This window comes from Urocitellus parryii, chromosome 1 (assembly GCF_045843805.1).
Source record: "Urocitellus parryii isolate mUroPar1 chromosome 1, mUroPar1.hap1, whole genome shotgun sequence".
Taxonomy (NCBI): domain Eukaryota; kingdom Metazoa; phylum Chordata; class Mammalia; order Rodentia; family Sciuridae; genus Urocitellus; species Urocitellus parryii.
In genome coordinates this window covers 155391017-155416248 of record NC_135531.1, presented here as the reverse complement: position 1 = coordinate 155416248, position 25232 = coordinate 155391017, and the positions used below count along the sequence as shown (strand labels likewise).

Here is a 25232-nt window from a genome sequence, read left to right as displayed (position 1 = left end):
TTGCATTGGAACCAGTATCTTGAAATCAAAGTAGGAGCAATTTTCCTCATAGAAAATCCACTTTTGTTGGTACATAAGAAACATTTCTGTCTTTGACTCCAGCAGGACCAAGTGGAGATGATTCTACTTCTCTGCTGTTGGTGTGTATCTCTCATTTTTTAAATGTTGAACAACGATGTTTGCATAGTTGGATGTTTGCATCCATAAAATTACAAAAATTAGAAGAACATCTAAAACTTTGAATTGATCTTGACATAAATATCATCTGCACAGATGATTCAGGAACACCAGTGCACATCTGAATTGGTTACTTCCATCCCAGAGTATATTCTACACTCCAGCTTTGCATCACCAGACACACTAACAAACTGTGGGGCCCTGTAAGTTCTTACTGAGAAAGCAGAATCAAGGGACTGGGGCTCAAGCTCAGTGGTAGAGTGCTCACTTAGCATGAGCAAGGCCCTGGGTTCAATCCTCAGTGCCACATATAAATAAAGGTATTGTGTGCAACCACAACTAAAATAAATAAATAAATAAATAAATATTAAAGAGAGAAAGAAAGAAAGCAGAATCGAAAAACCAGAGTAACTTAAGTATTTGCTCAAGAAACTCATTACATCAAATAAGTCGAGACCCATTGTGAGCTCATCAGCTGTCAGTCTGCTCCTAAGAACTGGCTCATCAAGCCATGCTGTTGAGACTTGCCCCTTACACCCAAGAGTCCAAACTCAGTACCTGTGCCTCTGTCATCCCCAGTCTGAGCCTTCACATGGCCAATTTCACCAAGTCACAATGACATTACTAATCATTCTATTTTAAATCATTTAACCGTAGATTCCACTAAATCACATGCTTAGTAACTTCTTTCATATCCATGTCTGTAAAGGTGATATTGTCTCTTGATGCAGATAATTTAATAAATAACATGATCACATGTGAGTATCTGCTGACTTGTGAAGTAGGACAGCATGTGTTCTAAGAAGTAGTAAATTGGACTCGGGATGTGGCTCAAGCCACATGTGGCATGCGCGGGGCGCTGGGTTCTATCCTCAGCACCACATAAAAATAAAATAAAGATGTTGTGCCCACTGAAAAGGAAAAAAATAAATATTAAAAAAATTCTCTCTCTCTCTCTCTCTCTCTCTCTCTCTCTCTCTTAAAAAAAAAGAGAAGTAGTAAATTGATAATGAATCAGTAAGCACCCATCTTTATTTAATGCATAGTGATGAAAGGCTATTGGCAGTGAACTAAAAGAATTTTAAAGGAGGTGCACTGAGAAATGCTATGTTTTTGTTTTTGATTCAAATACCATGTATATGACAGAGAAATGATTTTCAAAAAGATTAATTTAAAGGTGAAAATATTTTTTTAACATTGATTATTTTAATATCAGATTTAACCTAGGTATTAAGTAAAGCACTAAAGTATAAACTGCTTAGTATTCCTGAAACAACTCTCATACAGATTTAGATGTGTACACACAAATGTTTTATTCAGTTAAAATTCACATGGCTAGTTTGAAATATGATGTGCAGATACTGAAATTGGAATTCATATTTCATGATATGTCCTCTTTTTGGAACATTAGACTGAATTTATGCACATAATAATATTTCGGCCGGGCCATAAAAAGGAGGCGCTGCCGGTCTGTCCAGCCGGTGGCGGCCTTGACTGGAGCGTGTCTCTGCCAGATCGCTGACCGTCCTCAGGTGATTCTGGCCACAGGTCATTGCGGGCCGCGGCCTGCGAAGTTTAGCTGCAGCCTCCTGAGGCGCCCCGGGGTCTCCCCGAGCGGTAGCAGCGGGACCAAGGAGAAGGGCCCGGTTCTGGCGCTGGGGGAGAAGCCGCGGGGAGCCAGGTGCACCAATGGATTTCCTGAGCGGGAGCCGTCGCAGCCCGGGCCAAGCTTGCTGGCGGAGAAGTCCCCGCCGCCCGAAGCCAAAAGCCCCCAGCCCGCGGACAGCTGGAAGGGCGAAGGACCCCGCGGTGTGGAGGATAAGGAGCTGAACCTCCCCAACCTGGCGGCCGCCTATTCATCCATCCTGCGCTCTCTGGGCGAGGACCCCCAGCGCCAGGGGTTGCTCAAGACGCCCTTGAGGGCGGCCAGGGCCATGCAGTTCTTCACCAAGGGCTATCAAGAGACCATCTCAGATGTCCTGAACGATGCTATATTTGATGAAGATCATGATGAGATGGTGATTGTGAAGGACATAGATATGTTTTCCATGTGTGAACATCATCTAGTTCCATTTGTGGGAAAGGTCCATATCGGTTATCTTCCTAACAAGCAAGTCCTTGGCCTCAGCAAACTTGCCCGGATTGTAGAAATCTATAGTAGAAGACTGCAAGTCCAAGAACGTCTTACAAAACAAATTGCGGTGGCAATCACGGAAGCCTTGCAGCCTGCAGGAGTTGGGGTAGTGGTTGAAGCAACTCACCCTACCGTACCGTGGTGCCCAGACAAGACTGTGGACTTCTTGCTACTGTTTAACTGTAGCTTCATGTCCACTGAGGAACCCCTCTCCACCCTCCCTCCTGCTTTCCTCCCCAGCCTGGAGTACCTGCCATTCTACGCCCAACTTCTACACATGTGTATGGTAATGTGAGGGGTGCAGAAAATGAACAGCAAAACTGTGACCAGTACAATGCTGGGTGTGTTCCCGGAAGATCCCAAGATGCGGGAGGAGTTTCTCACTCTCATTCGGAGCTGAACTGGAGCATGGCGTTGCGCAGGTCCAACTGCTAATGGTGTTGTCTTTCATCATGCCTCCCCTTTTCATTTGTTACAGATGTTAACTTTATGCCTTGTCAATAATTGTATTTAAAATTATTTATAAAGTCAAATTAAAAATGATTCACATAGGGGTAAGCCCTGCGCTTTCTTCTTGCCACCTTGTAGGGGCAGTGTCTAAGGTGAACTGCCAGCAGCCTAAGTTACATGCACAAACCACTGCCATTCAGATAACCCAAGGGTGCTGGGGAGGAGAAGAATCTGTGTATGTGAATGAAATCTGTCTTATCAGCATAGGAGAATCCGGCATGGGAAAAGCAGTTCCTTTTCCTCTGCCACAGAAATGGTATAATGCTGAAAGTGCTCTAATAATTCACGAACAGTGTGCAGCCTTGCTCTGTGAATTCGAAGTCCAGCAGCTCTGCTTCGATCATGTTTATGAATTCACAAATGACATTTCGTTTTTATTTATTTATCAGCTATCCATTTTTAACATTAGTCACCAAGGGAAGGTGGTGGAATATCTATTTTTTTCAATTTTTACTGTGAGTTAAAAAGGCACATTTCTACCTTCTTTCTTAATTCAAGTACAGGGAATTAGTTCCTGGAGTTGTTTACGAGTTATTCTCACGTCAACATACAGGGATTTAGACATTTAACTCTCTGTGCCTTGATGAGAATATCACACCAGTTAGCCTGTAGATACTTTTGCCTTTTTTTTTTAAAGCCATTATTTTATAAGTCAGTACTCACACGGCAGATAACTAGTCCCACAGCTGTCTCTTTAGAAGTTTCTTGGACATTTTTATTTTGATCTTATGAAATATTTTTCTAAGGATTTCTAGAAACTTTTGGGAGTGCTCATCATTGTCAGGTCTGAAGAACTCTAGCTTCCAAGAGCCCAAAAGAGTGCAGATGAATTGACTGTGGCCTGCCTTGGGAGCTGTGCCCCTGTCCTCACAGAGCTGTGCTGTCGTGTTTGTGAAAATGCACTGAGAACACTGGTCTTGTTTTCCTTGTGGTCAGTGTGGGTCTTGGGTCTTGTCCTCAGTGTGACTCTGTTCAGGTGGTGTAGGCCTTTCAGTCCAGAAGCTGTTGCCTTATTACCATTTATCTTAAATTTTGTTCCACTGGGGCAGTGTGGGCCAAATTAAAACAAAAACACCTAACTCTCCCACAAAAACAGACACAGTTAATTCTACAAAGAAATGTTTTATTCCATCAGCATAGTGCTCTTCACATTTATTCATTCTTTTTTTAAAAAAAGGAATTACGTTGCTTGCTTAAACTGTGGTCATTCTATCTCTGCCACTTACTTGCCATTTAGCTTACAATGGAGCAAGATGGTCGAGGTTTCTCTCCTTTTTAAAAAAATCTCTACTACTTTCCCCTGTATTTGGAGTTTCTAAAGTCCAATGGTGGTTGATTTTTGAGTTCCATGTTAAACCTAATTTGGAATAAACATTAACCTGCTTAATATTTAGACATTTCTAGGTAGAATTCCAACTCATGTTTGGTATTTTAAAGTAAAAACAAGTGTGACTTGGAGGACCAAAGAATTTGTTAGCTATAAATTCCTCTTTGCAGGGCTAGGGACATTGCTCAGCAGTAGAGCACTTGCCTACCATGTGCAAGGCCCTGGGTTCAATCCCCAGCCCTGCAAATAAATAAATAAACAATCATTTTTTGGAGATCATTTGTATTCCTTTGGAATGACTTTGTCCTGACATTCCCTAGAAGTGTTCTAAGAAAGTGTGATGTATCCACAGGTTTTTGTCTTATTGGTAAATGCAAAATAATGATCTTGTCTGTTTTACTCTGGTCTGTAGTACTTCAAAATTACTTTTTCATATTTGTGATACTGACTCTATTTGTGGGGGGGATTTTTAAGAATTTGATGTGTTTAAATATACTGTTCAAGTACATTATTTGAATTTTATGTATGTGCATCCCTGAAGTTGGTTCTATTTAAATTATTAAAGTGTTATAACTTTGAAAAAAAATTTCATATTGTCATCTTGTTTAATGTATTCTGAATAATTTGGTTATCCCAGACAAGAACCACAGAAAATATTTTAAAACAATCCCTTATTTTATATGTAAAAGAAATATCTTAATAATTAGCTGCTGCTATTATCTATTTTTAACTGATGTTCTCTTTTTGGCCTTGGGGGAATTTATCTTCAGGGCTTTGCATAATTTGACATCAGATATGGGATTCCATATAGTCTTTGTACCAATATTTAGTTATTTGCTTCTCCTCTGCAACCAGCTTTTTTGGTATAAAACATCTTAAAACACAAGTTAAATATCCAATGACCTTCACCAAGATGGATGTCTCTCAATAGGACTGGTGTATGCTATTTAATTTTTCCTAAATTTATAAAGTTAAACTTAATTTGCTTGTCACCTCAACTCATGTAAGACTTTGAATGCCACTCATTAGTATTCAGGAAATTCTAGTTGTAGAGGAAAGGAATGTAAAGGTGGAGGTCACAGAATCATCTGTGGTGCTCTGAAGAGCCTTCTGCTCTAGCAGGGATCATTGGACACAAAGGATGGAGCCTGTGTTCTAGTTGGATCATGTGACAGCAGGTCCAGGCTGCTGGCTGATTGTCTGGGTGCTCATGGGTTCCTACTACAAGTATTCCCTTGTCTGCAAACTTTAAGAGATGCTGTTATTCATTAATCACATATATTTAGACATTTGTATTTTCCTAGGTAATACGTATATTTATATTTTTGTCCACTTTTTCTTATTAGTGAACTGGTGAACAAAACCGTTCTCAGAATTTGGAGTTTGATGCATTGCCTGCAATATGTATGAAGTCTTTCTTTTCTTATTTTGTTTATTAAAATTTATAGATACGTTGACAGTGAGTATATGTCAGTTGCAATCAATAACTAGCAAAATACATACCAGTTAGGCCACTAAAATACTTCAAAAGAAATAACCTGTGTGAGAGGATGAAAGAATGCAGAAAGGCATTAGAGGAAAACTACAGATACAGGCTTACATTACATACTTACAGAAAGTTGACAGTTGACATAGGGCAGACACTTAGGTCAGATAATTAGTGTCTGTCATTTCATTTTTATCAGACATGACAGATGTCTTAAATATTACAGAGTTAATTTACATGGGGGAGGCAACCATCTGAATGCTCACCTGCAACTTAGCCCCAAGGTTTGGTCCCCATCTCTGGGTCAATCATGGACATAAAAAGGACTGGCAGCCAACACAGCCTAGGAAGGCAATTTGGCTTCCCCAGGGGATGGATTTGACTGTTTTGACACAGGGATTGGTAACCATGGCCCTCTATTTACTACTTGGACAAGGACTTTCCTCTTTTTTATATTACAGAAGGAGAGAAATGTTACTCTGATTCCCTCTACACTTTTGGTTATAACTTCTTTAGGATTTGATTTTTGTGTATTTCCAATATACTTAAATTGACACAATTGTGTATCAGAGATCGTCCATATTTACTTCACACATCAGTAAATGAGATCACTAAATATGATCAAATGATTTCAGGTTGTTCTCATGATTGATTTGTAAGGTTTGCATCTGTAACTTTACTTGATAGAAGTATTACAAACTATTTGATGAATCACAAACAGATATAATCTCAAATGATTACAACACACAACTTGAATTATACTCATTCATGAATGATGCATTTGCTAACATTATACATTTTATGAAGAATAAATAGAAATGATGGTGTAAATTAAAAGAAAAATTATTTTATAAGTTGAAGTACCCAGGACCCAATAAGGTGACCTTAAAATAAGCACTATGACTTCTGAAGCACAGCTATGAAGAGCATGATCTCTGATTAAGAACCTCAAACAGTGAAATTTGGATAATGCTGAAATGCATCTTTATTGTTTCCCTGAGAACAGCTGTCTTCTCATTACTCTCCTCACAGCATCTTTTACCTGCTGGTTCCTGAGACTGTAGATGAGAGGATTCAGGAAGGGAGGAACCATGGTGTCAAAGGCAGAGAGAACCATGTCCTGGAGGGTGTCAGAGGATGCTGCAGACCTCAGGTACACAGCTGTGCCAGAACTGAGGAAGATGGACACCACGAGGATGTGAGGGGTGCAGGTGGAGAAGGCCTTCCCTGGGGCTCTGGTAGGAAATTTCAGCACAGCAGAAAATATGCAAAAATATGACATGGCAATAAAAGTAAAGCAACCACCACCAATTGCCACAGTAGAGACCAAAAAGAGGACCATGTTGCTGGTGGTGTCAGAGCAGGACAGCCTCAACAGAGAGGGGACATCACAGAAGAACTGGTGGACCACATTTGACTGGCAGAAGGACAGCCGGAATGTGTTCCCAGTGTGCACACCTGCATACAGCAGACCACTGACTAGGGTGGCCAGGGTCATGTGGACACAAATCTGAGGCTTCATGATGAGCAGGTACTGGAGGGGCTGGCAGATGGCCACATAGCGGTCCCAGGCCATGATGGTGAGAAACAAAAGTTCAACACATGCACAGAAAATGACCAGGAAAATCTGTGTTGCACAGCCAGCCACTGAAATGGCCCTGTTGCCAGTGAGAGAGTTGACACAGGCATTGGGGACAGTGATGGAAATGTAGCACATGTCCAAGATGGACAGATTCCTCAGGAAGAAGAACATGGGTGTGTGCAGGTTCTGGTCAGCAGTGGTGACAGATACAATGAGAAGGTTCCCTAACAAGGTACCCAGGTAAGTCATTGGGAATACTGTGAAATAGAGGAAACTCAAATCCCAGTCATCAGGAGAGCCCAGGAGGAGAAATTCAGTTACCATGGTGGCATTGGCCATTTGCTGTAAATTCTGATTGACTGGGAAGGTAAATAGATAAAAGTGGAAAGAAAACAGATTTAATGCAATTACTTTATATATTCATATGCACCTTTTTTCTTGTATTTTGCAGTTGGTTTCCCTGCAGAGGAAGGTCAGTCTTGTTTTTCTGATATGTTTACTCATTTCTGAGCAGAGTGCACCTCCCAGTGAAGGTGTGGAGGTCTGCTGCCCAGGGTGTGTGTGTGACATGCAGGGCTTGTCCTCGGCTCCCCATCAGGTCTCCCCTGACCTCCTGAGACTCCATGCAGAGTGTGCGACTTTTTTTTCTTTTTTAAATGATCTATAATATAGTTACCTTTATTCTCTTCCATGAATACAATTTCAAGATTGTTTTGCCATTTTTCCACACTAAATAATTCAAAGTATGATTAATGATTCCTATTGTAATTAATTTTCTAATATTTGTTGTATTGTCTCTCAATATTTACATTGTACTATTTTTTTAAAGAGAGAGAGAGAATTTTTTAATATTTACTTTTTAGATTTTGGTGGACAAAACATCTTTATTTTATTTGTTTGTGGTGCTGAGGATTGAACCCAGCACCCCACATATGCCAGGCAAGCACACTACCATTTGAGCCACATACCCAGCCCAATTTTCTAATATTTTTACATAGGAAACTCTTCATTATATAGGAGTATTTATCTCCATGAACATGAAAAAAATTTTCTCACTAGGAAAGCATCACAAGTATTCAATCTTTGCCATTCAAGGACTGCTGGTCTAGTGCTGTGGTAAACTGAGGGGATCTGACTGCACCTGGACTCTCCTGAAGTCCCCCACTCTCCCTGCTGCTTCCCAGGATGGGGTAGTGCTGTATGCAGACCACACAATCTCAGGTATCTGGTCCTGTTCCCACTGGGGCTCTCTTTTTCTCTCCAACACATCAGTGTGAGGTGTTTACAGCTCCAGATTCCAGCTCAGTTGACATTCTCCTAAACTTTTATTTTTTACCTTAATGTGTTTTTACTCTGTATTCAGCACCATGAAGTTAAAGATTCCTTTGTCTATACAATAATTTGTCATTGTCTTTTTGACACCTTCCATTTTAACCCTTTCCTCCAAATGTCATGATTATAAAAAGTGATGCTGACTGTATACACTAAAAGGAAGATTTTGCTAATATTTGTAGTACTTCTGAAGCAGCTCAGACTGTTCAATCAGAAATAAGCAAAATTGTCATTTATTCAGCCCTCTGAAAACCTCGGTCCACCTCAGTACCTTGCCAGGTTAACCACACTCACCCTTAGAAAATGATCTTCCTCATGAGTTTGTCTGGCCCTTACTTAAATTTTTTGTGTTGCCCAGGGTCAGGGGTGTGAGCCCAGACACAGATAGTTTGGTGTTAATTTCACAGTAAATTTCAAGGACCCCTACTCAGTCTAACTGCAATCTCTTTCTTCTCCTATTTCCCATTTCTCCCTGACACAAATCTAAATCTCATTCCTCAGTGACCCCCTTGTTCACAGCATGCCCTAGAACTTGCTGACAGAGGGCCTTTTCTACTGTGACATAATGATTCCATTTTCCTCATTACTACCTACTGAGCTTTAAAGGAAGCTCAAATGTAACTTTTCCTCAGAAACCCTCTTTGTAGCTTCTAATTATTCTTCTATTTCTCTCTAGTGTTAGAAATTGACATGTTAGGCCTAAGGTTGTGGCTCAGTGGTAGAGCACTCCTCTAGCATGTGTGAGGCTCCAGTTCAATCCTTAGCACCCAATAAATAAATAAATAAATAAATAAATAAAATAAAGATGATATTGTGTCCAACTAAAAAATAAATAATTAAAAAAAGAAATCAATATGTTATTCTACCTTTCAGTAAATCAGTATGTATTTATTCCCCAATTGCTGTTGCAAATTCCTTGATTTTTGACCATGTATTCCTTCATGTTTTTATTCTCTTAGTAGCAAGTGCATGACTTCATGGGTAGTAGTTAATAAAAAATGCAATGTATCATAATTGACTAACTACTAACATGAACTAAGTTTTTATTTAACTTATTTACAAATGAGTAACTCCTAAATTGGTGAAGCCCTCTCTTCACATCTATAAGAAATACAGTGTACCTTCTTTTGCAATAACTCACCCTTGCCTGTGGGCATAAAGAAAAATATTTTCAAATTAGGTAACCTTTCCACAAATATTTACTAATGATTCATAATGTGGCAAAATGCTCTGGATACTGGGTTTACTAAAGGAAATAAATTATCATCTTTAAAACATAATTTGAGTACTGTGAAGGAAAAATAAAATGGTACATATGTAAAAAGTCAAATAAACATGAAAAATTCTGAAAGTATGTATGATGAAACTAATCAGGTTTCTTTATGGAAATCTGTCAGGTTTTTCACCTTTTATCCTGGATTCTGGGATCTTCAGGAGTTTTTGTTGATCATCCCAGAACATCCTGTCACATACAGATGGGATATAAACATGGGTTTAAATCTAGAAGTTGCATAGAACTATGGAGACATTTTCTTTCTTTTTCAAAATGTTTTAATTTTTTTTGTGTGTGTGTGTGTATGGTGCTGAGTGTTGAACCCAGAGTCTGGTGCATGGGAGGCAAGCACTCAATCAACTGTTATATGTCCCTAGTGCTCTTTCTTTATTATTATTTTTAACACTAAACCACCTCCTGTTTTTCCTTCTCCAATAGAACTTAGAAATTCTCCACAACTAGTTTGAATTATAGGAACTTACTTCATGTCCTCTTTTCCTTGTGTGATTTAGGTATAGTTTAATAAATTCTTCTCAATTCAACTTTCCTTTTTCATATACCAGTCAATATTGGGGAACTTCCAGTTATGGAGAACTGATGCAGAGTCATGTATAAATACAATAAAATAAATTTACAAAGCACCAACTATTTTTTACATAGGACCTTAGACATTTTCAGTAGATTCTAAAGATATGGTGACTTTTTGAATCTGGATTTTTAAAATAAAAATATGTTTTAGATTGCATAGATTGATCTTAAAATTTTAGTATGATTCAGTATGACATCCTCATTTAAGGGGCAAAAAAAAATACCTACAGAAAATTCCCTCTTAAAGACAATAAAAATGAAGGTATAAGTAACAGAAAGGGTTGGTAGAAGTGAGAGTCAGGACAATGTGTGTGAGGAGAACTAGCATGTTTTAACTTCAGGAACATGAAGAGGGACTGCCCAGTTGCTTTCTCTGTAAGTGAAAAGCCAGGAGTTTTTATTTTTTTGCATTTCTCTTGATACTATTTCAAATAATTAAATATATGATAAATAGATCATTTCAAAACTGCTAAAAATTATTTGGTTTGAAAGAACCAAGAATTAATTATTTCTAAATTACATTTTCCAATTAGAAAATTGATTAGTGTCTTTGATAAACCATTGAGGAATGTTGAGGTACATATAATCTGAAAATCAAAATATGTTTCCAACATGTTAAAAAGCTTTATATTTATATTGATACCGCTAGACACACACATCCTTATAGTCAACTTAGTAAATATACTCAGTAAAAATGTTAAGAATAGGATTGAAAATTTGGGCACAGTGACACATGCTTGTAATCCAGCAGCACAGGAGGCTGAGAGAGGAGGATGGTAAACTCAAAGCTAACCTCACAACTTGTTAAGTCTGTGTCTCAGAATAAATAAACAAAAGGGCTTGGATGTTGCACAGTGGTTAAGCACCCCTGGGTTCAATCTCTGAAACCCATAAAACAAAAAGTAACAAAAAAAGAATAAGTGAAAAAAAGGTATTTGTGATCAAAAGAAAGGGGTGAGATTAATGTTCAAAATATTCCAATGAAAATTGTATTCTACATTAAATATCTTATTTCCTACTGTTATTGACATGTATGCATGTTTATCAGTTGTATAAAAACATTCCTGTCTACCTACATAACCTATACCATATTTTGCATTTTGTTCTTGCTGTCTTAATGTTAATGTGTTGTTTTTCTCTGGAATTTGGTGAATTTTGCAAGTGTACTAGAAGTAATAGTAATCTGAAGAAAAGAATTTTAAACCATCTAGAATCAGCATGAAAAATTTTCACTCACTATACTTGCAAACACTGTGAAGATGTCCCCAGGGTCCATGTGTTCCTATTGCAGCCCTGGCAATCACCCCCAAAACCATAGTGCAGTTTTAAGGACTCTCCATGTTGCTGTGTTCTTCTCAGTATTAAGAAATCTTTTTTCTGGACTAGCTGACTCTTTGGATGACACTGTAATTTGCTGAACAGAATAAAAGTGAAGTTCAGATGCATTTAAACTCTAACTGCTTATTACTCACTCCTGAGTGTCACTTGTTGTCAACATGGAACAGAACCGTGTGTCCCCTTGCTTCTCCCATCAATGGTATCTGCAGCCAGGGTGAATCTGTCCAGTCAGCACAGTGCCATGTGGGATGTGGGGAGCCCAGTCACCTCTGCTTTATGTGAACCTGACACCTGGCCAGTGGGAGCAGGGCCCCCAGGAGCCCAGAGCTCAGCCTGCAGAAACAGCAGGAGGCCTGAGCACACCACCAGGCAGCAGCACCTCCAGAGCCCAGGAGAGAGGACCTGGCCACGTGCCAGCATGGACAGTGGAACTGTTCTGCTGCACAGGGCCATAAGACATTACTGAGAAGTGAGTAACACTGAAAAGACTTATAGTTCTCCCTGTGTGTTTTCATCTCTGCCCCCCTCTCCTCATTATGAATTAAGGGTGTTGGTATGGATCAGGTAACATCAAGGCTGGTGAGCAACTCTCACTCACAAACTTGTAAGTGGAAACCGTTCACACTGTAGTTGAGTGGAAAAATTTTTTTATCATTGACATGAAATTCACATGACATAAAGTTTACCTTTGTGACAGTTCATGGTTATAAATGTAGTGATATTTACTACATTACCACGTTGTTGATCATCCAACTACAACTTGTTCCCAGATACTTTTATTACTTCAGATGAACCATCTAATCTGTTACACATGGTCTTACAGACAGTAGAAAACTCTAAGTATATTCTGTAAATTTGAAATTATATATTTGTGAAATTTCATATAAATAAAATCATTCAATATATGTTCTGGCTTGACTTACCCTAACTTTTTCAAAATCAGTCCACCTTGCACAGGCATTGTTTGTTCATTCCTTAGGATGAAGGACATTCTGTTACATGTACATTCCACAGATCTGTAAATCAGCACATCCATCTTTGGACTTATTTCTCCTCAGTCTGGTAATATAATGTGGCTGATTTATTGCTTATTATAAGTTTGGTCATTTGGTCATCTCTGGTATGCACTCTTCACTCTATGTGATTATGATGAATAATTATGTCAGATTTGCATAGCTCTGACCAAAATACCTGGTTAAAAAAAACCCACCCACAATAAACAAAAACCAACCCAGATTAGGGAAAACATTTTGTCTCAGGGGTTCAGGGTTTTAGTCTATCTTTGGTCAATTTCATGACTTTTATGCCCATAGTGGGGCACACTGAGGACCAGCACATCATAGGGAAGATGCTCAGATATGGCTCCAGGTAAGCAAAGACAGCGAAGGGGAAAGAGGGTTAGGGTTAGGATTAGAGGAAAGCTATCAGGGATTAATCCCAGTGGGCCGCCTCCTCCAGCAATGTCCCAAATACTTAAAGCTACCACCCAATCAATTCATTCAAATTAAGATGGATTTATTAGGTTTTAGCTCTCATAATCCAATCTTTCTACCTTTGAAAATTCCTGCCTCAATTCAGGCACTTTTTGAGACACCTCACATCCCTTCCATAATTTTTCAACCCCAGACCTCCAAAACTCATGTCCATTTCACAATGCAAAATGAATTTAGTCCCTCTCCAAGTGTCTGTTAGTCCTAACAATTCCAGCTTTACCTTAAAGTTTGGGCCAAAAATCTCACCTGAAACTGAAGGTAAAATCTTGGTTGTAAGCACCCATAAAAATCAAAAGCAAGTTACATGCATCAGTATCGAATGTACAACACAAACCTTCTTATTCCAAAAGGACTTAGTAGGGCTGTGGAAAGAATGGATGGGGTAGAGGAAATAAAAAATCAGCTGAGAAAACAACTCCATCTGTAATTCCTCCTGTAGCAGCTAGGACTCCTGACTGTAAGACAATATTTCCAAAAGGCCTGGTAAATCCTGCCCTTTGGCCTTGCCAGTTGCAGAGCACAGGGGTTCTCTTTGCCTTTTTGTGGCAGAGAGTTATGTGACTGGTAACTGTTAATTTCTTGGGATTCCATGCCAACTTTGGCTGCACATTCACAGCTTTACCTAGTCACCCTGTCAGGGGGAGGCTGGAGGGCCTCAGACTATGCTACAGTTCACTTGGTCTACCAAGCCTTTCTTTGAATTGATGGTGGAAGGCATTGATTTGAGCACCCTGCATTCCTGTAGAGATGGCACAATGTAAATGATGCTAAAGTCTGATGCCAGCTCACAAAATAGTTGGGTCCCCAAAATTAGTACAATGGTGGTTTCTGAATGCCTTCCTTGCTTAGCATGGTAGAACAACTTCCTGTGCCCTCTGTACAAGCAGGGTGGCTACAGGACACTTCTCAAGGGAATTCCCCCATCTACAACCTTGAGTGTGCAATAGGTATGATCCTACAAATTTATTAGATTCTCTCAGCTCCTTTCCTATTGAAGAGGTATGAAATACCTAAAGGAGCATCTCTTTAGGGACTTCAGTCTGTTTATATCCACTCATTCTTTGGACCCAGCTTTTAAAATGATCTATTTAAAATTCTGCAAGTATTCCCTTGTCTGAAAATTTAAGAAATGCCTTTATTAATCAATCACATATATTTAGGCTTTCATATTTTCCTAGGTAATAAATGCATTTTTGTTTTTCTCCACATATTCCTGTTAGTGTATTGGTGAACAAAATTGATTGTTTTTAGATTTTGGAATTAAATACACTGACTGTTATTTGTACAAATATTTTTTTCCTCATTATGTTATATCAGTACTCGTAGGTAACTTGATATGGAGCCTATGTCAGTCATAATTAACGATGAACAAAGCAGATGCCAATGAGGACAATAAAATGTTTGGAGAGAAATAACTCATGTGAGATGATGAGCTGCCACAAACTGGGCACAGGGGTGCTCACCTGCCATCCCACCCATGAGGAGGTTGATGAAAAATGATCACAGGATTGAAGCCAGCCTCAAAATATCCCTGGAGTTCCTATGCAACGTAGAAATACCCGATTTTCTGTGATACAATGTGGCACATTGGAAATAAATCACTGGGTTAGTCTTGAAGTAGGACATTAAGTTTCTTAGATGGTGGGTAGAAATGGCAGATAGAAATTCGGCTCTGCATCCTTCAACCTTTTACAGAAGGTAGGGTACATTTTTATAGCCCTAAACTTCAAGCTACCAGTAAGTCAAAACCATAGTAACATGGGAAGTGGGTCAGAATTACCCAGTCAGAGTACAGTAAGCAGCCCAATAAAAATAGGAATTAAAATGAGAACAACTTACACATGTAGTTCCTAATAATACACTGGGAAAGAATAATTGAAACATTTTTTAGCCTTATATGTTGCCATACAGGGTGTGCTTGGCAGAAAGTGGATTACATATGCAGGGTTTTCTCATATGAGAAGCATTTCTCATATGCAGTGGAGTCTCAGGGTAAAATGGAGTTTGTCTGCTTAAAGCATATATAGTTTTTCCCACAAGAAAAACATAACAAAAGTTTAGGGATGCAGCCTTGGTTCAGTCCTGCTGAGTACAACAACAGCAACGACAACCAAAAAGATGGCCAGAAATGCTCCTAGAGGTTTGCATTACAAAATACAAAAAAACTGAGAGAAATTTTCAAGTTTACACAGGTCATACAGTGAGGCCAGACAATTCCTGGCCACTTTTTCATAATGATCAGGTATGATCATTATCATAATTTTTACAGAAGTACCATGTGTTGGAAGAAAACCCTTAGAAATCTGACCTGCAACTCAGCCCTGAATTTGGGTCCCCCAAACTAGACCACTCATAGACATAATAAAAGATTGGCAGCCATAAGAGCCGGGTGAGCCCAAGGTGCTTTTCCCCAGTGGATGGATTGTACTGTTGGTTCATGATGAATGTAACCTTTCCTCTCTATTTTCTTCATGGACATAGACTATCTTCCTTTATTTATATGTGTTAAATGGAGAAAAGTATCATTGTGATTCTCTCTACTTTTATTTTTATGAAGTCTTAAGAATTTGATTTTTATATATTTTCAAAGATATTAAATTGACACATTTTGTATCACAGTTTGACAGCAGATTATGTGACTGTATATTATTTTCATGTTTTATTTGTAAAGATTTCCTCTGTGGCAGTAGTTTATGAAACTTTAATATATACTACCAGAAATGATTTCAGAAAATATTTTCTGAATATTAAAGATATCAGAAAACCAGATCATATTTATATATTAAAATGGATTGGTAAAATTAAACTATTATGAAGGATCCATGGTAATAATAGGGTAAATCACCAAAAAATGCTATAAAATAATTGAGATACTAGTAAGGTGATAATAGGGTAGGCAGGGTAACATGTAAAGCCCACATTAGAAGAGCATTTGATCTCATTTAACTCCACTCAATGAAATGAGGATAATGCTGAAAAGCGTCTTCATCATTTCCCTGAGAACAACTGTCTTTGCATCACTCTTCTCACAGTTTCCTTTACCTGTTTGCATCTGAGACTTTGTGTAAGATGCTTTAAGAAGGAAGCAGGCCATTATGGTGAGAAATAGAAATGCAACACATGCACAGAAAATGACTAAGAACATCTGTGTTGCACAGCCAGCCACTGAAATGGCCCTGATGCTACTGAGAGAGTTGACACAGGCATTGGGGACAGTGATAAAAATACTTTTCCTAACAAGATACTCAGGTAGGTCAGTGGGAATACTGTGAAATAAAGGAAACTCAGATTACAGATATCAGGAGAGCCCAGGGGGAGAAATTCAGTAACCATGGTGAAATTGGCCATTTAGTGGAAATTCTGGTTGTCTGAGAAGATAAAGAGATAAGAACGAGGAAGCAAAAATATGACTAATAAAAGTGGTTGGGCCTGGGTCTGTTGCTCTGTGGTAGAGCACTTGAATAGCATGTGTGAACCACTGGGATTGATTTTTAGAACTGCATATAAATCAAAAAAATAAATAAAATATTAATATTCATAGACAACTGAAACATATTTGAAAAATAATAGTTAGTTTACACATTCATGTCCAACGTGTTTTCTTGTACTTTGCAGTAGCTTTCCCTGCAGAGGAAGGTACTCTGGTTTTCTGATATCTTTAATCATTTCTGAGCAGAATGCACCTCTCAGTGCAGGTGTGGAGGTCTGCAGCCCAGGGTCTGGGCCTGACCTGCAGGGCTTGTTCTCAGCTCCCCATCAGGCTTCCCTGACCTCCTGAGACACCATACAGAGCACTTCCAGGGTGGTCCACCTCCTCTTCCCCATGACCATGTGTGTCACATGCATTCCTTTTGTTCTCCATTGTCATCACCTTCATTTTATTTCATTAATATAACTGTCCAGATTATTTTCTCATTTTCCCACATATAAATTCAAATCATAATTCAAAAAAAATTTAGGTAGCAAATGATTCATAATGTTGTAGTATTTATTCTCATGAACATGAAAAAAAAAAACTTCTCATGAGGAAAGTTCTCCACCAAATTTTCCCATTCCAAGCTCACAGGTCTGGTGTTACAGTAAACTGAGTGACCTGACTGCACATGGCTAATCTTCAGTCCACTACTTTCCCTGTTGCTCCCCAGGACATGAGTGATGCTGTCTTATGGTCACACACCATCAGAAAAGCACCTGTTCCTGATCCCACTGGCACTCTCTTTTCTTCTTCAACAAATCAGAGTAAGTTCTTTATAACCTCCTGCAGACATTCTCCTAAACTTCTGCTTTTACCCTGTTGTGTTTTTATTGCATGTTCCGCACCATGAAGGTAAAGATTTCTTTGTCTAAAAATTAATTTGCCTTAGTCTTGTTGACATATTCTATTGTGTTTCTTTCTTTCTTTTTATTTTTAATATCTTTATTTTGTTTATTCATTTTTATGTGTTGCTGAGGATTGAACCCAGTGTCTCACTTGTGCAAGGCAAGCACTCTGCCACTGAGCCACAACCCTAACCCTATATTTTTTCTTCACAATTTCATAATCTTACAAAAAATACTGACCAAATACACTTAAATTAAGATTTTGCTCATAGTTCAACACTTCCATAACAACTCAGACCACTTCAATCCCAGGCCACCTCCATCATAGTATACTCAGGGCTCTGTCTTTCTGCATCCTCCTCAGCACCTTGACACACTCACCCTTAGTAACATTACTTTCATGCTGAGCCTGCCTGGGCTTCTATGGAAAAATGTGTGTCTCCTGGGGTAGATGGTGGGTGGCCAGACACAGGTAGGGTGCTGTTATTGCAGAGTGAGGGTGAAGTTCAAGGGGTCCTACTCAGCCTATGAAGTAGGACAAAATATATAGTGTTGAAAGAACACACAGTAATATTGGTAAGAAACCACAAGCAGAATGTTCAAAAAATATGGGATGGCATAAATTGATCAAATTTAAGAGTTATTGAGATAGAAGATGCATAGAGTTCCAAACAAAAGGAATAAACAATCTATTTAATGAAATAATGTCAGAAAACTTTCCAAACATGAAGAGTGAATTGGAAATCCAAATTCAAGAAGCCTATAGGACATCAAATGTACAAAATCACAAAAGATCCACACAAAGGCACATTATAATAAAAATGCCCAACAAACAGAATAAAGAGAGAATTTTAAAAGCCATGAGAAAAAAGAATCAGATTACAAAAAGGGAAAAGCAATTAGAATAACAGCAGATTTTTAAACACAGACTCTAAAAGCTTGAAAATCCTGGAACAACATATATCAAGCTCTGAAAGAAAATGGATGCCAACCAAGAATCTTGTATCCAGCAAAATTAAGCTTTAGATTTGATGAAGAAATAAAAACTTTCCATGATAAACAAAAGTTGGAATAATTTATAGTTATAAAACTGGCACTATAAAACATACTTGGAAACATATTCCATGAAAAGGAAACAAAAAACAATGAAATCAGCAGAGGGAGGAAGCACCCTAAAGGAGAAACTAATCAAAGAAGAAAATCAAGTCAAGTTAAATAACAAAAGTAAATAAATATGGCTGGGAATACAAAACATGTCTCAATAATAACCCTGAATGTTAATGGCATAAACTCACCAATCAAAAGACATAAGCAAGAAGATTGGATTAAAACAACAACAACTTGCTGCCTCTAGGAGACTTATACAAAAAGACATACACAGACTGAAGATGAAAGGTTGGGAAAAATCATACCACTCACATGGACTGCAGAAGTAAGCAGGGGTTTCCATCCTCATATCAAATAAAGTGGACTTCAAGTCAATGTTAATCAAAAGGGAAAAAGATGGAAATTATATACTGCTCAAAGGAACCATACCAACAAGCTGTAACAATCATAAATATATATTCTCCACAATCATAAATATATATTCCCCAAACAATGGAGCAGCTATGTTCAGTAGCTGTCAAGTTCAAGAGTCATATTGACCAAAACAAAATAATCTTGGATGACTTTAACACACATCTCTCACACCTGGACAGATCTTCCAAACAAAAATTAAATTTATAAAACCTATAGATCTCAATAATACAATTAATAACTTTGACTTAACTTACATATATAGAATATTTCAACTGGCATCAAGTGGATACGCCTTTTTCTCAGCAGCACATGGATCCTTCTCTAAAATAGACCATATATTAAGCCACAAAACAACTCTTAGCAAATACAAAAGAGTCGAGATACTATCTTGCATTTTATCAGATGATAATGGAATGAAATTGGAAATCAATGACAAAATAAAAAATAAAAATTACTCCAACACCTGAAGACTGAACAATATGCTACTGAATGAACAATGGGTTGCAGAAAACATCAAGGAGGAAATTAAAAAATTCCTAGAGGTAAATGAGAAATTAGATACAACATATTGAAATCTCTGGGAAGCTATGAAAGTGATACTAAGAGGAAAGTTCATTGCATGGAATTCATTCCTTAAAAGAGGAAAAAGTCAACAAATGAATGAACTCACACTACATCTCAAAGCCCTAGAAAAAGAAAAACAACTCAACACCAAAAGCAGTAGAAGACAAGAAATAATCAAAATTAGAGCTGAAATCAAGGAAATCGAAGCAAAAGAAAGAACTGAAAAAACTGACAAAACAAAAATGGTTCATTGAAAAATTAAGTAAGATTGACAAACCCTTAGTCATGCTAATGAAGAGAAGGAGAGAGAGAAAACTCAAATTACCAGCCTATGTGATGAAAAATGTAATATCACAACAGTTTACTACAGAAATACAGAGGATAATTAGAAATTATTTTGAAAACATACACTTCAATAAAGTAGAGGATATTGAAGGCATTGACAAATTTTTTAAGTCATACAATTTGCCCAGAATGAACCAGGATGATATACACAATTTGAACAGACCAATATCAAATGATGAAATGGAAGACACCATCAGAATTCTACTTCTAACCAAGAAAAGCCTAGGACTGCATGGATACATAGCAAAATTCTACAAGACCTTTAAAGAAGAAGTAACACCAATACTCTTCAATTTATTTCAGTAAATAGAAAAAGAGAGAGCACTCCCAAACTCATTCTATGAGGCCAATATCATCCTGATTCCTAAACTAGGCAAAGACACATCAAAAAAAAAAGAAAACTTCAGACCAATATCTCTAATGAAAATAGATGAAAAAATTCTCAATAAAAATCTGGCAAATAAAATACAAAAACATATAAAAAAAGATCATGCACCAAGATCAAGTTGGATTCATGCCAGTGATGTGAGGTTGGTTCAACATACGAAAAACAATAAATGTAATTCTTCACATCAATAACCTTTATGGTAAAAATTAAATGATCATCTCAATAGATGCAGAAAAAGCATTTACAAAATACACCTCCTTCATGTTCAAAACACCAGGAAAACTAGGGATAACAGGAACATATCTCAATATCATAAAGGCTATCTATCTTAAGCCCTAGGCCAACATCATTTTAAATGGAAAAAATTAAAGGCATTCCTTCTAAAAACTGGAACAAGACAGGGATGCCCTCTTTCACCACTTCTATTTAACTTAGTTCTTGAAACACTGGCTAGAGCAATTAGACAGATGTAAGAAATTAAAGGGATACACATAGGAAAACAATAAATCAAATTGGCACTATTTGCTGACAATATGATTCTCTACCTAGAAGATCCAAAAAGCTTCACCAGAAAACTTCTAGAACTAGTAAATGAATTCAGAAAAGTAGCAGAATATAAAATCAACACACATAAATCAAAGGCATTTCTGTATATCAGTGACAAATCCTCGGAGGAGAAAAACTACTCCATTCCACAATAACCTCAAAAAAAAAAAAAAAAGGATACTTGGGAATCAGCTTAATGAAAAAGGTGAAAGATCTATACAATGAAAAGTACAGAACCCTAAAGAGAGAAATCAAAGAAGACCTTAGAATATGGAAAGTTCTACCTTGCACTTGTATAGACAGAATTAATATCAAAATAACCATATTACCAAAAGCACTATACAAATTTAATAAAATTTCAATCAAAACCCAATGGTATTCCTCATAAAAATAGAAAAAGCAATCATAAAATTCATCTGGAAAAATAAGAGGCCCATAATAGCTAAAGTAATCTTTAGCAGGAAGAGTGAAGCATATAAACTATACTATATGCTTTGTAGTATAGTTTAAGTTCTGGCATCACTATACCAGAACTTAAACTATACTACAGAGCAATAGTAACAAAAACAGCATGGTATTGGCACCAAAACAGACTGGTAGACCAATGGTACAGAATAGAGGACACAGAGAATAACCCACAAAATTACAATTATATTAGACAAAGGTGCCGATAACATGCATTGGAAAAAAGATAGCCTCTTCAAAACATGGGGCTGGGAAAACTGAAAATTTATACACAACAAAATGAAATTAAACCTCTATCTCTCACCATGCACAAAACTTCAATTCAAAGTGGGTCAAGGACCTAGGAATTATGCCTGAGACCCTGAGCCTAATAGAAGAAAAAGTAGGCCCTAATCTTTATCACATGGGATTAGGCCCCAACTTCCTTAATAAGATTCATATTGTGCAAGAATTAAAACTAAGAATCAATAAATGCAATGGATGGATTCAAACTAAAGAGTTTCTCCTCAGCAAAAGGAACAATCTGTGAAGTGAATAGAGAGCCTACATCTTGGGAGCAATTTTTTTAGCCCTCATACATCAGATACAGCACTAATCTCTACAGTATAGAAAGAACTCAAAAAGCTACACACCAAAAAGCAAATAATCCAAGGCCAAGGACCTGAACAGACATTTCTCAGAAAATGATATATAATCAATGAATTTATGAAAAAATGTTTATCATTGCTAGCAATTAGAGAAATGCAAATAAAACTACACTGATATTTCACTTCTCTCCTTTAAAAATGCCAGCTATTATGAAGACAAACAACAGTAAGTGTTGGCAAGGATGTGGGGGGCAAAGACACACTTATACATTGAAGGTGGGACTGCAAATTGGTGCAGCCAATATGGAAAGCAGTGTGGGGATTCCTTGGAAAACTGGGAAGGAAACCACCATTTGACACAGCTATCCCTCTTTTCAGTCTATACCCAAAGGACTTAAAAAGAGCATACTACAGGGACACAGCCACATCAATGTTTATGGAAGCACAATTCACAATAGCTAAACTGTGGAACCAGCCTAGATGTCCTTCAGTAGACAAATGTATAAAAAAAATGTGGCATATATATACAATGGAATATAACTCAGCAGTAAAGAAGAATAAAATCATGGCATTTGCAGGTAAATGGATGGCATTGGAGAAGATAATGGTAAGTGAAGTTAGACAATCCCACAAAAACAGATGCAGAATGTTTTCTCTGACTCATAGGGTAGGGAGGGGGAGCATGGGAGGAATAGATAAACTCTATTTAGGGAAGAGGGATGGGCAGAAAAGGGAGGGGGCAGGAGATTAGCAAGGATAGGACAGAGGGGTGGGCGGGGAAGGGAGTGAGCAGGGTGTTAGCAAGGACAGTGAAATGTTATGGACATCATTATCCAAAGTACATGTATGAAGACATGAATTGGCATGAACATACTTTATATACAGAGATATGAAAAATGTGCTCTATATGTGTAATAAGAAATGAAATGCATTCTGCTGTAATTTATTTAAAAAAATAAAAAATTGTGTTCTATATGTGTACAGTATAGATCATAATGCATTCTGCTGTCATATATTACAAACTAAAATTTAAATAAATAAATCAATAAATCACTACCAACAACAAAATGACTATCAAAATAAAGATAGAGGTTTACATTACAAATTCAATAAAAGTGAGAGAAATGTAAGAGTTGACATGGCCCAGACACATGTTCTTGACAACTATGGTCCATTTCTCCATGATTACTAGGATTAAGTCATTAGCACAAACACTATAGGAGTAAGATGTGTGGAAGACAAACCATCAGAAAGCTGATCTCAATTTATGGACATAATCAAAGACTGGCCCCTGTCATGGCCAAGGAAGCACAGGCTGCTGTTCCCTGTGGAAAATTGTGAAGGTTGGGACACAGGATGCATTAACCATTGCCCTCTCTTTACTTCACAGAAAAGAGTCTCTCCTTCTTGCCTAATCTAGATGGAGAAAAAATATTACTCTGAAATTCTCTACATTTTGGGTATAACTTCTTTAGGATTTGATTTTTATATATTAAAAAGTAAATGAATTGGCACAATTATGTATCACAGTGTTTAAAATTAGGTTCTACACTGTTCTGAATAAGAGAAAATTATTTAAGAATAAATTATCTCCAGATTTTATAGGTAGAGTTTTCTTTGGTGACAGTATTTGATATAGGTAGTTGACATATGGAACCATTCTTTAAAATATATAACCATGAATGATTTCAGCAAATACATTGAATTATATTTAATCATTAAAAGATGCATTGATGAAATTACACATTCTATGAAGGATCCATGGAAATGATATGGTAAATAACAGAAATATACCTTATAAAGTAACTCAGCTTCTAATGATATAATAGAAAGGTAGACAGAGAGTGTAACTTGTAAGGCACAAATATGAAGAGTACTGTTTCTATAAGAACCATGATCAAAGAAATTAGGTTAATGCTGAAATGCATCTTTATAATTTCCCTCAGAACAACTGTCTTGGCACTACTGTCCTCACAGCTTCCTTTACCTGCTTCTTTTTAGACTGTAGATGAGAGGATTCAGGAAGATAGGAACCACGGTGTAAAAGGCAGAGAGAACCATGTCCTGGAGGATGTCAGAGGTTGCTGAGGACCTAAGGTACACAGCTGTGATGGAACAGAGGAAGATGGACACCATGAGGATGTGAGGGGTGAAGGTGAAGAAGGCCTTCCCTGGGGCACTGGTGGGAAATTTTAGCACAGTAGAAAATATGCAAATGTATGACATGAATATTATAGCAAATAAGCCACCACCAACTATTATAATAGAAACAAGAATAAGGACGTTGTTGCTGGTAGTGTCAGAGCAGGAGAGCCTCAGCAGAGAGGGGATGTCACAGAAGAACTGGTGGACCACGTTTGACTGACAGGAGAGCCGGAATGTGTTCCCAGTGTGCACACCTGCATACAGCAGACCACTGAGCAGGGAAGCCAGGGACATGAGGACATAATACTGAGTGTTCATGATGAGGGGATACTGGAGGGGCTGGCAGTTGTCCACATAGCAGTCCCAGGCCATGATGCAGAGAATCAAAATCTCTACAAATGCACAAAAAGGACCAAGAAGATCTGTGTTGCACAACCAGTCACTGAAATGACCCAGTTGATATTGAGAGAGTTGACACAGGCATTGGGGACAGTGACAGAAATGAAGCACATGTCCAAAATGGACAGGTTCCTGAGGAAGAAATACATGGGCATATGTAGATTCTGGTCAGCAGTTGTGACAGTGACACTGATAAGTTTCCCTAACAAGGTACCCAGATAGATCATCAGGAATACTGTGAAATAGAGGAAACTCAGATTCCAGCTATCAGGCGAGCCCAGGAGGAGAAATTCAGTTACCATGGTAGAATTTGCCATTTGCTGGAAATTCTGTTTGCCTGGTAAGATAAATAGATGAGAGAGGAAGCAAAAAATAATTAATACAATTATTTTACATATTTATGTCCAAAGTGTTTTCTTATATTTTGCTTTAGTTTTCCCTGCAGAGGAAAGGTCACTCTTGTTTTTCTGATATTTTTAATCATTTTTAAGCAGAATGCACCTCCCAGTGCAGCTTTGGAGGTCTGTAGCCCAGGGTCTGTGTGTGACTTTAACCATTGTCCTCAGTTCCTCCATATTGGCTCCTCTGACCTCCTGAGACTCTCATGCAGAACACTAGCAAGCATTGGTCACCTTCTCTCCTGTTTGAGCACCTGTTTGACAGCATGTTCTTTAATGCTCTGTAATTTAGTTACCTCATTGTCTTCCATAAA

General features: G+C 37.8%; 2 protein-coding genes and 1 pseudogene across 2 annotated transcripts in view; 1 reads left to right on the top strand and 2 right to left on the bottom strand.

Moving 5' to 3' along the window:
* Positions 1-2939, top strand: part of LOC144255719 (GTP cyclohydrolase 1-like) — a 62052-nt gene extending 59113 nt beyond the window's left edge. The window contains 2 exon segments of the mRNA XM_077800540.1: positions 1634-2434; positions 2585-2939. Of these exon segments, the coding sequence (XP_077656666.1) occupies positions 1634-2434; positions 2585-2711 (928 nt within the window). The 3' untranslated portion in view covers positions 2712-2939.
* Positions 2940-6619: 3680 nt separating this feature from the next.
* Positions 6620-7555, bottom strand: LOC144255711 (olfactory receptor 14C36-like). Its single transcript, XM_077800517.1, has one exon. The coding sequence runs from the start codon at positions 7553-7555 to the stop codon at positions 6620-6622; it is 936 nt and encodes a 311-aa protein (XP_077656643.1).
* Positions 7556-16228: 8673 nt separating this feature from the next.
* Positions 16229-24837, bottom strand: LOC113177720 (olfactory receptor 14C36-like; annotated as a pseudogene).
* Positions 24838-25232: the final 395 nt, after the last annotated feature.

What these genes read in the sequence shown, in the direction of transcription:
- LOC144255711 (XM_077800517.1), bottom strand. Translation starts at nt 7,555, where the DNA reads ATGGCCAATGCCACCATGGTAACTGAATTTCTCCTCCTGGGCTCTCCT.